At 40.6% G+C, this 15,675-nt stretch overlaps 1 protein-coding gene across 1 annotated transcript in view; it reads left to right on the forward strand.

Moving 5' to 3' along the window:
* LOC111155836 (AF4/FMR2 family member 3) overlaps nt 1–12,915 on the forward strand; it is a 531,558-nt gene extending 518,643 nt beyond the window's left edge. The window contains exons 18-22 of the mRNA XM_022516254.1: nt 2,160–2,231; nt 3,873–3,966; nt 6,546–6,595; nt 6,757–6,980; nt 9,440–12,915. Coding sequence (XP_022371962.1) covers nt 2,160–2,231; nt 3,873–3,966; nt 6,546–6,595; nt 6,757–6,980; nt 9,440–9,561 — 562 coding nt within the window. The 3' untranslated portion in view covers nt 9,562–12,915. The remainder of the gene's footprint in view (nt 1–2,159; nt 2,232–3,872; nt 3,967–6,545; nt 6,596–6,756; nt 6,981–9,439) is intronic.
* Nucleotides 12,916–15,675: the final 2,760 nt, after the last annotated feature.

Consider the following 15,675-nt stretch of genomic DNA (forward strand, 5'->3'; position numbering starts at 1 on the left):
GATGTTCTCCACGCCATATCACTATCTCAAGGTGTATCCTTGCAGCAGCCTCTGGGAGCAGAAAAGGCAAGTAGGACCCACATTTCAAGGACAAGGGAGGAGGTGAAGATCCTCCAGTCACCTGGGTCCAGCTCACAGGGTCCAGGTCAACTGGCAGTCACAGCTTTTTGAAGACCTTTCTCAACAAAACAACAGAGGATAGAATTAGCGATCCTGAGAACAGAAAATAGAATTTACCCAACATGCACAACAAAAAGAAAAGAAACTAAAAGAAAAATGGATAGATCCTCAAGCACAGGACAAAAGATCCAACGTGTGTATCATTGGAGTCTCAGGAGAGGAAGCAAGTGGGACTCAAAGAGTGTTTGAAGAAGTAATGGCTGAAACTTGCCAAGTTTGGCAAAAGACATAAACCTACAGATATAAGAAGCTGAGAAAAAACCCAAGTAGGACAAAACAAAAAAAATTCATGCCAAGACACATCATAACAATGTTTCTGAAAACTAAAAACAAAAACCAAAAAATCCTGAAGATAACAGGAGAGAAATGACACATAACCTGTAGGGGAGTACCAGTTCATATGACAGCAGACTTCTCATCTGAAACCACGGAGGAAAGAAGAGAGTGGCATGACATTTTTCAAGTGCTGAAAGAAAAAAACCCTCAAACTGTGAATTTTAGATTCAATGCAACTTCATTATACAGGAATGAAGAGGAAATAAAAATATTCTCCGACTAAGAAAAACAAAATACTTGTTTTTAACCTATAAAGATTGGCTAAAGGAAGTCCCTCAAACTGAAAGGAGATGACAAATGAAGGAATCTTGAAGCATCAGAAAGAAGGAAGAACAACAGAAGAACAGAGATAAGGATTCATGTGATAAACTATCCTCCTCATGAGTTTTACAAATCCTATTCAGTGATGAAAACAAAAATTATACCACCAGCTGATATTCAAGATAACATTATTTAAAAGGGAGTAAAGTAAAGGGACCTAAAAGGAAATAAAGTCTCCACTCTTCATTCCAAGTGGAACGTGTTAACACCAGTGAATTGCAGTAAGGCACATACGCATTTGTAAGAAACCAGAGCAACCACTAGGAAAACTGTGCACAGAGATATATTCAGAGACCCTACAAATCTGCATGGTGGGGAGCTAGTATAATAACAGTAACATTTCTTAAGCATTTACAGTGACCTCTACCAATACTATCCTTACAACAATGCTATGTGATCAGCAGTATTAGTCTTATTTTATTGGTAGGGAAATTGAGGCTAAATTCCGATTTGAACCCGGAACTTTCTGACCATTCACCTACTATCTCAGCTCTCTCAAAAAATCTGCAAGTAACTTGGTATATTATTGGGAGAATGGAAAGACCATAGTCCCCTTGGTTTAAAGAAATAAGAGGGATTACATAAAGTGCATAAATGCCGCTAGTTGTGCACATAGGACACTTACGCAGCCATCAAAGTAAGAGTTCCTGAATAATGAAAAAGGCGTAAATCCAAGCATTCATCTGAGTACAGGGAGTGAACATTTTTCTGGATATTGGTTTAGAAGGATTGAACTTCACTCCATCTTGTCAACCACTCAGCCATAAGTCTAAATTAGTAAAAATGGATGTGTCACCTTGACACATCTGGTATCACTCTCAACTCTCTGTAGCATTTGGACTTGTATTGTTGAGGAGCAGAAAGTGGTTAGATGGTCCTAAAAGTTATTTTGTTCTAGTTGTCATAGTAGTGTCATGCTTAGGGGAAAATGGGGCAGCATCAGCTAGCTTTTAAGAAAGAATTAACAGATGGGGCACCTGGGTGGCTCAGTTGGTTGGGTGCCTGATTCTTGATTTTGGCTCAGGTCATAATCTCAGGGTCCCGAGATCAAGCCCCATGTCGGGCTCCATGCTCAGTGGGGAATCTGCTTGAGATTCTCTCTCCTCTCCCCCTCCCCTCTTCCTCTCTAGAGAAGGAAGGAAGGGAGGGAGGGAAGAAGGAAGGGAGGAAGAGAGAAAGAGAAGAGAGAGAGAAAGAATTAACAGCAAGTGCTATGAAAAACTAAGTATTGGGCAAAGAGAACTTCAATCATAAAAGATGTTTTATTATTAATGAGAAAGCTTTTTTAAAATTTCTTTTGTTTTTCTTTTTTTTCCCCCTAGGTATGCTATGAGACTAAAAACCCATTCAGGCCCGAATGCAACACCAGAGGACAAACAATTGGCTGCATTATGGTGAGTGCATAATATCAGCTTAAAATACATTCCTCAGCCTTGTATATGTATATGTTCATTGGTAAACCAGGTGCTGAAAGGCATACGTTTTTCTAGCATCTTCTGACATGCAAAACCAAATGCAGTTCTAATGGTGACCAGGGAGAGTCCTCACCGTTTCTTGTTGCCATACATACATAATCTGAATTCATGGTGATTGAGAATCAACAGGTCCAATACACAAGAATAACTGTTACTCTGTGTGATTGTATATGTCTCTGTGTGTGCCTGTGTGCACACATGCACGTACCTATGCGTGTGTGGGTATGCACACCCAACTTTAAAATTAGGTAGGTCTGTGCTTTAATAATTTGAATGTGAATTGTGCCAAGTGTCATTTCTCTTGTGTTTAACACTTTAGATACAATCAAAATAATTCATTTGTCTATGTACATGTGGGATTAGTATGACTGAATCAAGATGATGGGCTGAAGTTCTCAACACATCAGTCTAAGGAACAAGTTCATTACACTGTAATAATAGAAGAATTTCTTTTAAACTGTTCCAATATGTAATAGATCTTTTCTATATCTGTAATGATTACAGTGGTACTGATTATGTGAAGATAATAGTTTTCCCCACTACATTTCCTTGGGACACCTCATCCCACTCTCCCAAATCACAGGACACCTACCTGTAGAAATCCGACATTCTTTGCTCTCTGGTGATTCACACTCTACTCTAGAACCTAATCTACAAGGCGGAGAATCAAGTCTCAAGGAAAGTAACAGCAACATACACAGAAGAGAGTGTCCTTGGGTAGTTTTCCATCACCTGCAGTTTGATGTGCTTAGAAGAGACTAGAAAGTTGTATGTGGTATGTTGGCATTCCAGCATGTCAGCACCAGATCTGAGTTAGCAAATAATTATGAGTGAAAAGCTCCAAGGAAAAGAGGGTATGTCTCAGGAAAGGCTTTCTGCATTCTTTTCAAAGTTCCATACTAGGATTAACAAATTAATAATGATTAATAATACTTCATATTATATAAGATAGAATACTAATATGTAAATAATAAATATAAAACAATAAAATAATAATAACTACTCTCAGCATTGAATTCTTTCTGCTTGTAAGACATTTGTACCTGTTACTTTATTTGAACTACTTCCAGTCCAGTAAAGTAGTTTAGAAGTGAAGGGAATACATACAGGTAAAGAGCTATTCTTTCAGCTAAGCCGACACTGCTGAGGTCCTGGGCGCCAGGGGGCAGTCAGGAAGGAAGGTGGCTCCGGCCAGAGACTCACGCAGTCACTGTGAAAGCTGTGTGTTAGCACTCCCTCACTTCTCCCATGGTGAGAGAGTGCCCTCTAGTGGCAGAAGGAGAAAATGGCCTGTCCCTTAACCCCAAGAAAGAAGCAGTAAAGCCAGGATCTAGTGGTAAATGTATTTATGGTGTAACTCCTTGGAATTTTGAATTAGATCTTTTGAACACAAGGAAGGTCAGATACTTAGCAGACATAAACATAAGTATAATGATATTTCATATACGTAATCGTGAAATATATGTGGGGTGCTTTCGAACAACAAGAGTTTTTGTTTAAGTCTTGTTGGCAGAGGACACACTCATGCTCCCAGCACCCATTTCTCTCTTTCCGCCGCAGTTACCGCTGCCTGGCTCTCCTGTACTGGCGGATGTTTCGGCTCAAAAGAGACCACGCTGTGAAGTATTCAAAAGCACTTATCGACTATTTCAAGGTATTGTCTGACTAGTGGGCAGCATTGTTGCTTGTGCCCAGTGGTCTCCCGGTCAAGGACATTTTCGAGGAGCCTAGTAGAATCCCTGGCTTTAGGGGGCATACAGGACCCCTCTGATATCAACAGTAACCCCCTTTATGATATATTCACGGTGTTCAAGTCCCAGAGAATGACCTTGTCAGCCCGTCTAATTTATCCCCCTGCCTTGTGTCCAAGTACTTTCACGGTCTCAAGAGAAAGAAGATCCAATTACCCACTCCAGTGTCCTAGGAAACTCCTCTTCATAGCTAACAAATTCCTCATGTTCGCTTACAGCTTCTTCCTCTCGGAAGTAACTACTTAGAACTTCCTCGTAGCTCCCTCCAGTAGCTCATTTAATTTTTAGTAAGGGTGTTGTTTTAAATGACAAGAAATGGCTCATTGGAACACAGAGGCACTAGGACAATGGCAGTGGGTAAATATAAGGGTAGAATTGGAAACCAGGCTAACTTCTACCTATCTCAGGAAATGAAATCATTTTCACTGGGGGAATGAAAAAAAAGAAAATCTTGTCTGCTGTACTTGTGAAACGGACATGAAGTTATAATTCATTTGAGATTTCTCGGTCTCCTTGCTGTCCATTTATCTTCAGAAACAAGAAATGTATACCACTTCCACCTCTAACAACCCTTTGTCAGATATACGCCATCATTTAGTTCCTTTAATTTACTCTTCAACCTCCGCTTCTTAGAGATCGCCTCTGTTGACCAGGCTGTGTTGGAGTTTCCACGGGCTGTGTCCAGCATGCCACTGGCTTCCTGGTCAAGCATGTAGAGTAACCAGGTGCTAATGCAAGGAGAGAACTGTTTTGACACATTGACCGTTCTGTGTCATAATGACAAGAACAGACACAAAGCCTATTCCTTTACTTTGGGGGCCTAAGGCCAAGAGAGGTCGTTTCCAAAATGTCAGAATCTAAGAGCTAATACTGAAGAGCATTATTAGAGTTAAAAAAAAAAAAAATGCTTGAATAAAAAAGGAATCTGAACTCTGCAAGCCACAGAGCTAACAGCAGAACTTTTAAGGGATACAAAAATTTCTTAGCACGTATGAATGCCATTCATGAATATGTACAGAATGGGCAAAGAACACAACTTAAACACTGGGTTTCCCCTCCAGAGGTTATTAGTATTTATCCTTAATTAAAAGCCATTTAAATGGTACTTAATGTTCAGAGATTATGGGAGTGCCTGGGTGGCTCAATCAGTTGAGCGTCTAACTCTTGATTTCAGCTCAGGTCATGATGTCAGGGTTGTGGTATTGGGCCCTGCCTCAGGCTCTGTGCTTGGCGCGGAGCCTGCTTAGGCTTCTCTCTCTCCCTCTTCCCTTGCTTTTGAAAGAAAATGATGGGGGGAGGGGAGAGAGAGAGAGAGGGAGAGGGTAGAAGGGAAGGAAGGAAGGGAGGGAAGAAATCTTAAAAAAAAAAAAGTTCAGGGATTATGAAAGCTTCAGGCAGCGATGATAATTTGTCCATAAAGACTGTGTTTTATCAATACTGAGCTGCCTCTGAAAAAAAAAGACTTGGTTCTCGCATATGTTTTTACAGTCACAGGGCTTCCTGGTAATAGAAGAGGCCTGAAGGCAATTGCACAATTGCCACCTGTTAGGCCATTTCTTACCATTTTGGTAACACCTCCACTAAAAACTAAAAATCACTCACCACTTCCTAGAGTCCTTTTTAACCAAAAGAAACACCTTGTCTCTGGGGAACCACGCTCAGGCTGTTTTAGAAAATTCACATCAGTATCATAAAGACCATTCTTTTTTTTACTAGTCCCTTAGACTTACGTGCAAGAACTCATTATCAGGCTTTCAGAGGGGAACTCTGTCTGTACATTTAGCGACTTTCCTTGCCACAGGCAGAACTTCTTTTCAATGCCTGATGCAGACAACCAGCTCATGTAACACAACATCCTAAATCAAAATATTCAGATTAATCAGTTTTTGAATACTCTGTTAAGGACATATATTTTAATCTTTCTTTTAGAAAAATTCAATAGCAATTTCCTTTAAGAGAAATAATTTTAAGCTTCATAAGTCAAAACAATAGAATTTGGTGTCTCATATATTTTCAGGCATTAAATGTATGTCAGTGTGTTCTATAGATATGCCCTACATTTAAATATAAGGTGTTCTCAGTGGTGTGGCAGGTGTGGGGGCTACTCCTGCTGTTTTTTTCCTTTTCAGGAAAATTAAGCTAGTTGAAAAAATTTAGGCTGGTTTAGGATTCAACAGACCCTCAGGATTATTATTTAATTTGGTACATAGAATTCGGTGCATGAAAACCCAGGCTGTGGAGTAAATTCTCCATTTTAGCCCACCGTGAAATCCAGCAGGCCATGCACCTGCCCCCCACTAGCTTCCAGAAAAGAAACCAGTAGCCTAGTAATTTTAACTTCCCAGATTCAGTTTCTCTGAGTCTTCATTTTATCTGCAGTCTTTGCCATTACTTCTCTCAGCGGTCACCTAAGAACATGTTACTATCAGCTGTTTAAACTTAAACAGATGGACTCACTGTCAACGTTTTTATTTTCCTGCAGAATTCATCTAAAGCTGCCCAAGCCCCATCTCCATGGGGGGCCAGTGGAAAGTAAGTGCATTTCTCCAAAGTAAAGGTGATAAATGAGACACTGCATGATACTGGGCCATGTGCTGCTTTGCTTACAGTAGTGGGGGGTGGGGAAGGACTGTTCTACCTCACCCGGTACCAACCTCCACACTCTTGTGTTTTTCTGCACTCTCACCTTCCAGGAGCACTGGAACCCCATCCCCTATGTCTCCCAACCCCTCCCCCACCAGCTCTGTGGGATCTCAGGGGAGCCTCTCCAATGCCAACGCCCTGTCCCCTTCAACCATCGTCAGCATCCCACAGCGCATCCACCAGATGGCAGCCAATCACGTCAGCATCACCAATAGCATTCTCCACAGCTATGACTACTGGGAGATGGCAGACAACCTGGCCAAGGAGAACAGAGGTATGTGCCTCCAGGGAGTGTGTGTGTGTTTCCATCACATCTCAGGGAGCCAGCCTGATGCTGGACATCATCGAGCAAGTTTTCATCATTCACCCGAGAAGACGTAATAGGAGTTGTCACTTACTGTATGAAACTTTGCCTGACCTCTCCCCCTCATTCACGGCCTCCTGTGCCTTGACCGACCTTAATGTTGACTGTGGGAGATTAGAGATGGAGGTAGAGATAGTCACGATGCAGGTACATAGAAATGATGTAGACACCTGTATGGATACACACACACATGCGCACGCGCGTGCTTTTCCCTTGAGATGGTGAGCTCATTGAAGGTAAGGGTAGTCTTCTATTCAGTTTAGTGTTCCCAGCACGTCCACAGTACCTAGAACACAGCTGGGGAGCTGAAACATTGAATGAATCAACTGATTAATTAAGGAGGATGAATGTTCCTAGTTACTTACATGATAGGAACCTACCACTTACCACTGAAAAGGGAGTATTTTCTAGGTAGCGATAAGCTCTATTTCTCTTTAAACAAGATTTCTCTTTTCACAGATTATAAGACAAACACATGTCTACCGTGGCTAAATTTGTAAAATGTGAAAAACTACAGAGAAAAATGTTTTTTAATTATCAGTAATCTTATCATCAAGAAATAATTACTCTCTTAACATTCTACTGTAGTTTCTTCTAGTCTTCTCCAAATATGCACGATCTTATCAAAGTAAGATTGCAGTCCATATGCAGTCTTATATCCTGTCTGTTTCCATTTAACAATGTATCAGGCATTTTCCCATGTCACTCACTTCTTCAAAAAATCTATGATGTTGGTTCTAGAAAACTGTCATAATAGTGCTTATGTAGTCATAAAGTATCATGATTTCTCAAAACACCCCCTTCTTGTTGGAAATTTATGTCACTTCCAATTTTTTATACTATTACAAATCATGTTATGATAAATATCTTCATATAAATCATTGTCCATATTCTCATTATTTTCATCAGAGGGAGAATTTGGGTGTCAACAGGTATAATAGATTCCTTTAAGATATATATTATTATATATCTTGACATATATTGTAAACTTTCTCCCAAAAGATTATACCAATTTACTACTCTCCCTCCAGCAGCAGGTGAGAGTGCAAATCTGACCTCACTTTGAAGCCATGAAATGTGAGTTTTGTTTAGATGATGTCATAAGCTTCTGAGGACAAGACCAGAATGTCCACATTGAGATGAGGAATTAATGGCCCAGATAAGCAGATGGGTCCTGAATACATGAAATTGGTAATAAAACCAGATAGTACATAACACGCATCCCAGAGGTGGTTCCCCATGAAAATCTAATGGGAATGCCAAGGGAGGTCAATGCCAGGGGACTGAGGCCACCAAGAAAGGCTTGTTAGAGGAACTGGTGTGGGACAGGATTTTGAAAAACAAATAGTTGTGTGGCTGATTATGGAGTGGGGTGGGCATCACAGGTGAACAAAACAGAAGGGACAGGACAAAATTGACATAGCCAGTTTGGAAGACCCTGAGCAGGCCATGCTCCAGATGGCACTGCCAGCTGTCTACTGGATGTCTCCTACCAGAGGGCTCAGTGCTGCATGTCCAGTGCAAAGTTGGCATTGCTTCCCAGACCCACTCCTCCTCCCCTCTTCTGCTCCTGGATTCCTGCTTTGGCTATCCTCCCAGCCACCTGAGAGTCTTCTCTAACCTCTCCCTTGCCTTCTCCAGCGGGACTTCATTCAGCATGTATATGAGCACCTCTGAAAAACTTCTCCCAGATACTTACCCTCACGGTGTTGTTCGGTGATCCAGTTATGACAGCACGAGAGCCATACGAATTTGTCTGTATTAGCCACTACACTGGGATCTCTGGGAGATCTGGGAACCTACAACATTATTCCCCATGCTATACTCCCCTACCTCTACGCTCCTGTGCCTAGCACAGTGCCTTGGCACCTAATAAATATTTAATGAAAGGACAAACCTAGAGACTGTCCCAGGACTAAAATGTGACTTCAGGAGGATTTTTCAGAACCCTTCTCTGATTTGCCTCCAGGGGCCTAGAGCCTCCTCCCTTGGACTCACTCCAGGGGTTCAGCACATGCTACAGTTGAGTCCAGTATAAGGGGCAACAGAGCCACAACCCCCATCCAGGGTAGGAAGCATTCATGCACATAGACAATGCAGTCTGAGGAAGTAAATTTTCTTTGCTCTTTGGCTCTGTAATTGTTATTCATTTAAATGAGAAATGGACAATAGAGTCCTTTGGATATAGAATGAGTTCTCCACCTGTGGATTCTGTTCCATTGAACGCTCAAGTTGCATGATGGAATAGAGAATCCTTGATTTCTATAAAGACGAGAAAGGGAATTTTTTTTCTTAAGTCACTCGGGTCTCCCAGGGTAGCACTCTTATTAGCCTGTGTGTCACTCAAACAACTCTTCTGTATCCCCTAGAATTCTTCAATGACCTGGATTTGCTCATGGGGCCTGTCACCCTGCACAGCAGCATGGAACATCTGGTCCAGTACTCTCAGCAGGGCCTGCACTGGCTGCGGAACAGCACCCACCTCTCATAGGGACCTTGCCCATGAGCTGGATTGTGCTCTCGTCTCCACAGATGGCTCCATGTGTCTGGACACTGTGCTACTGAAGTCCCCGGCCACAGCATTTCCCAAACTGCGGTGAATATTTCCTCAGCATCGAACAATGGTCTTTTCCCAGGGCGTGTGTGTTGGTACGTGTGTGTGGGTGTTGAAGAATCTGCCTGTGTGTGTGTAAGATACACAGCTCTTGAGAACACGTTTTCTTTGTCTAGTTTCCGTAATCCCAAACTAGGCAAAGTGAGCAGAGGTTTCTGATTAGAGAATATACACTTACACACACACATGCACACAAAATCACACACACACTTTCTGTTTCAAAGCTAAACCATGACTTCTAGAACATTCAACCAAAATCTCATGGGTTAGTTAACCAGGTGCAAGACAGCACACCAAAAGCTTGACTGCCAGTAAGATGAACCTAGTTCTTACATTGTTGATTACTTTCAGTATTAATGTACTATTCCCCCAATTAATTTTAATTGTGTGTATTTATGGGTAATTGAATAATGAAAAGAAGTCAGTTATTTTTGTGCCTGACGTTTACTAGATTGCATGTGACCAAATACCTTGCCTTTTGTCTACTCCCCACCCCTTCCATCCAACTTATTATCACCTAAAGGCATCATGAGCAAATGGATCAAATCCCACAGGCCTGCCCTGCCCTGCCCTCAAAAGCATATGTACCTGGCACTGGGATCTGGCAAAAAGTCAGTGTCTTTGAAAGCTAACTGACACGAAAAGACAGCTGTGCTCGGAGCTCAGTCAAGAGTTGCAAGCTTCTGCACGTGCCATGACAAGCCCACCCAGCACATGTGTTGTTTCTTCCTGCCACTGTGACACGGTGGCCACAGAGCCACATGGCATTCATCAGTCAATATTTTTCAAGTCTTTCCCCTCTGCGATAGCTCTCTTACAAATGTTCTTGGCCAAATTAGGACATTTCCTAGAATGTCTCTCCGCTAGGAGTCTGTATCAGCTCCTTCTCAGGCTGAGAACCATTTGCTATCACGAGACTGATCTTCTCACTCTTTGGGCAGAACGCAGTCCTTTAATGCATTTCAGTTTGGGGGCTGTGTTTCAGGCTTTGATTAGCAAGCTGCTTACTGTGCAGGGTAAGTTATTTTTGCAAAGACCGCTAATCTGTTTGGGGTAGCAGCGACCACAGCATCGTGCTTCCATCCCGAGTGTCTGGTATGTTTATGTGTTGCCCTTGATTCTTTTCTTTTCTTTTTTTTTAAATGAAGTTTACATTTTAGTTTTTTGATGTCTTGTTTACAGTTTTTGTCTGAAACTTTAATAGTCTCTTATCGTGCCCTAGATTTAGTCTTTTTGTTAAATATACTTGGATATAAAAAATACTGGTAAAAAGAAAAATTCCTACAAAAGAGCATAGACCTTGCCATATCCTTAAAAACAAAAATAATGTCCTTGAAGCCTCTCACTTGACAGAATTGCACCAGGATGGTCTGAAAAAGACAGGTGCATGCCGTATGTGGAACACTCCGTTTTCCAAGGTGATGGTGGCACAAAACATTTATAATAGATAGTGATATATGCTCTCCCTGATGCTCTTACTGGTTTGGTTGTAATGGTCATATTTTTGTCACCTGACCTGTAGGTGGGAAATAAGACTGCTGTAATTCTAAGCACTGATTCAAAATGATGGAGCAACTTTGGTGATCTCAAATGAATCGAAAGTAAAGGGTTCGAAGGGAAATGAAGCCGGTGAAATATTTGTAAAATTTGTATTTGGCTTCAGCCCTGAAGCAGCTAGAAATACTACCAATATTTCTATTTTACTTTTATCTGAGATGTTCCTCACATCTCTTTCACTAGTTGTTGGCAGAGTTCATGATCCCCTCCTATGTTGGAAATTTGAGTCTAAATTTAGGAAATTTTGGACTTTTTGTGTTTTTTGTTTTTTGGAGGACCAAGGCTTATTTCTACTTCCTCTTGCTGAATTCGGATGAAAAGTTGAAACTCTCACATAAAGGGATGATGAACCTCAAGGTCCGCATCATGTGTCCCCGGGGCGCTTTCTGGCCCTGCCCATCCTTAAAGTCACAGCTCTTACGGGAGCCCCATGATGTGCTTACCCACAAAACCCCAGGGTAAACACACCAGTGGCCCCTGGCTGATTGTGCCCACAGCATTTTAAGCACTTAGGTGGCCCATGTTTCCCAGCAAAATTTGGAACTGGTTATTTTGGGAATGGTCAGAACATGTAGGTCCCTCCCTGTCTTTGATCTCATCAACAGACCATGTGAGGACAGCAGTTTTTGTTTGCTTTGGCGTAGGTGATTTTGGTAAGGAACCATCTTCTGGTTGTTGTTTGTGAAAGTCATTCATAACTTGTTCCTTTTATTTAGCTTTGTTCAAAGTAGGAATACCTTTCTTGTGTTTTTGGATTATAAAACTAATACATGCTAGTTGTAAAGATTCAAACGAAGACAGCAATGTATAAAGTAGAAAGTAGTATGTCCCATCCCCCGAAGACAACCACTGCTCACAGTTATTCATGTAGATTCTTCTAGAGATTCTCCCATTTAAACATATAATATCTGTTATCGTTTTTTTCTATTCGAAGACACATTATTTCCTCAGAAGCCCAACACAAGTTCAGCTGACCTTACCCTTCCATGACCTGAGTGGATGCCTTCCTTTATCACAATATTAGAGTTACCTTTGAAAGAAAGTTACCCAAATACATTCCTGATCAAAATCTGGAATTTGTTACTACTCTCTATACAGATCAGACTTATGTGCAGGATTGTGCCTGGAAAGAAAGGCTTGGTTAAAACACATATTTCTGGAAACATTCAAATTGCAAATGGAAACTCGGACCCACTATCTAAAGAAGAATGTACTGGAAAAATAATCTGAAGAGTTGACAAATTGTGTACTAGATTGAACACATGGAATGCAATGCAATGAGATTTTCTGCACTAAAACTTATCCTAGTATGTAAAACAATAATGTGTGTATTATATAACAGTGATATGTACATTTCTGACATCCCATACATAATATACACAGTTTGTATAAATGCATACATTTAAAAATATATATGTACAATACAGCTAACATAAAACTGTAGTATGCCTGAAGGATATTACTAGTGCCTAATATTGAGTATAAGTCACTGCGTGTTCACATCACCTTGGAAGTGCAGTAATTGTTACAAAATTAATCAGTGCAGCCAACATTATTTATGAATCACATCTTTGAAACTGTGCAGTAGTATATACATATATATTTTTAAATAACATTTTTCACAGTTTTCCAGAGTTACTGTTGAAATCTGTATCACCAAAAAAAAAAAAAAAAGCAAGATTTTTTTAATGATGTAGACACTCTTCAGACCCAGTAATCTGTGTGTGATTTCCTGTTTGTAGATACCCAAGAGACTTTAGCAGTCACCAGCCTTAATGCATGTACAGGATATTATTGTGACTTAATTTATCTGCAGTTTTTAATCCATGTGAAATTGGAATTTATAAACTGACCTGGATTAAATATGTCTGCCTTTCTAAGGTTGCAAATGTTACATTAAATGATTTATGTTGTAAATGAGAGAAACCGAGTTGTATGTTTAAAAAAAAAAAAAAAAAAAGTCCACCAATCTCTGTGAATATTTTTCGAGGAAATTGGATCAAAATATATTCAAATAAGTATTTGGGTCCCTGGTTCATAATCTCTTCAGAAACAACCTTGTTGTTTCATGAATTTTTTAAATGCAGCTCCCATAGTTTATCATTACTAGGTCTGATATTTTCCAAGGGCAAGACAGAAGCATGGTTTTCTTCATTATAACTACAGCTTACTACTTGTCTTTCCCATTTCCCAGCATACATATGCATGCACACATGTGCAGAAGGACACAACCCAGTGTCCCAGAAAACGCTGAATAGGAAGCTTGAGTTCACTAATGCTTGTCCCACCAGAAATCCTGGGACATTGGGACACTGTTTTACTCAACATCTCTTAACGACACAAGTTAATTCCCCAAGTTATACGTGCCATGTTTTTTCAACTCAATCCAACATGGTGGAATAATGCTTGCAAATATTTGGTTGAATCAAAGAAGAGAATTTTGAACTAACAAAGATGGAAATATTAGAACAGCGGCTTGCCATTATCTTTCCCCATGTGTGGGAGGGTTTTTTGTTAACCTTATTTTTCCTCTTCTCACAACTTTTGCAGTCCATTCCTTCCCAAAGAAGCAAAAACAGCAACAAAAACAGAATGATTACTCTGCCTTACACAGCCCGTAGCCTTAGATTCAAATGTTCTTGTCAGGCAGCAGGACCCTAGCTCTGGGCCACCATGGAGACCACCTCATCCCAGAGATGGCCAGGACAGGACACTGGCCATGCTTGCTCCAGGGACCTTGATGCCCTTTTCAGAAGTGGTTTGGGCTAAGATACGCTCAACAGTCTTCCAAGAACTGTCTTTCTCTTATACAGCTTGCCTGCCATTGAAGTCTGTTATATTCAGAATCCTATTTTTAAGAAGTAACACATTTTCAATGAAATTTGGGTCAACCGGAGTCTTGAAAGAAACTTTTTTAATGAAAGAAAGAAAAGTTAACAACATAAACTGCATTTCCGACAATTCTCCAAGCACAGTTTTTGATATCCCAGCTTCCTGGCAAAGAGAACAAAAAATGTTCAGATGTGAGATTTGTGTTCTCTTTGTCCAAATTGAATTATTCTGTATATGTCATTAGAAGGGTCAATTTGTGTGGCATAAGGAAAATTACAAAACTCTGTTCTCAAACTAATTACATCTGACCACAGTTTTGGCTTTTATGATTTAATTGGCATTCTGAGGCACCAGGGGGTAATTTTGAGCTGGCTCCAAAGGGCACTTAGATTCACAGCTCTTACTCATAGTAATGGGAATTAGGGGATTAAATCCCTATGTGTTATTTTGAAAATCCGCCTCTTAGAGCCAGTTTTAAACACACTGATCTGAGGGATGTATTCGAAGTACTAATTGCAACTCGACACGAGGATCAGCATTTGTCTTTAAGCATCAGGAAGTAACGATGGGGCCTGAAGAACTGAATCAAGGACTTGTTTTCTACTCATTTCTGACATAGAAAAAGCCCATCAGAGAATATTTATATCCAAAGACAATGTGAAATAGTACCGGTGTGTAGGATTTTCAAACAGTGCTGTTTGGTGATAAAAATAATCACAATATTCTGCTTTCTGTGTTGTTCTTCAGCCCTTCCTCAGTTTTCCATAAGACGAAACGGACTCTTCCCCCAGTATTTATCATCTCTTGATTTCTAGATGTCCACATGAGCAAAGAACATACTTAACACTGAGAAATATGCACTGCTTGACTGAACAGCTTTCTGTCCACAGTAGCCAAAGGTATATGACTTCTTAAAGAACACTCTGAGTCTTCTCTGTTTCCTTCATCTTCCAAAATGAGAGATCACAAAGCCTCAAGTATGGCCATGTAGTTGAGATGTCAAAAATTCTAAGCATATAACATACTGATTTAGTGATAGACGCTTCCATAGCATTGCCGGCTCTCTCTGAGGCCTACCTGTGTGGTGAAGTAACAATATTAACTCTTTCCTTTGAGTAATCTGCAATCTGATTATTAATCCCCTGCAGTTCCCAGGGCTGCCAACTCAACCCAAAATGTCCTTCTCTGTGAACTGGGTTGATTTTGTTCCTCCTTTGGGGGTTTTGCCCTTCTAAGTTCTATAAGTCAGGTTTAGTATCTTGACTTTTTAGAAGAACAGTTATTAGAGGCAGTCAGAGATTTAAGGAAAGAAGGACTCAGTATAAGAACTCATGGATGTTGGGATGAGAAGTCAGGAAAATAACTGGGGTACCCAAACCTTCCTCTCCGTTATCTGCTGCACCTGATCCTCGAATAAAGCTCCTTTGCGTACTTCAATTTCCTCTGTTTATTTCACCCATGACCTCAGAATGTGAGGATCATCAGATTTGGGCAAGTGTTTTGAGATCTCCAGCTGTCACACGCAGCAGGGGTAACGCATGGTTGTCAGAATGGAGACAACAGAACTCTACTGTATCTATAGGCACCAAGATACAAAGGAGT

Source organism: Enhydra lutris, unplaced genomic scaffold, assembly GCF_002288905.1.
Source record: "Enhydra lutris kenyoni isolate GAN:26980312 unplaced genomic scaffold, ASM228890v2 scaffoldscaffold44, whole genome shotgun sequence".
NCBI lineage: Eukaryota > Metazoa > Chordata > Mammalia > Carnivora > Mustelidae > Enhydra > Enhydra lutris.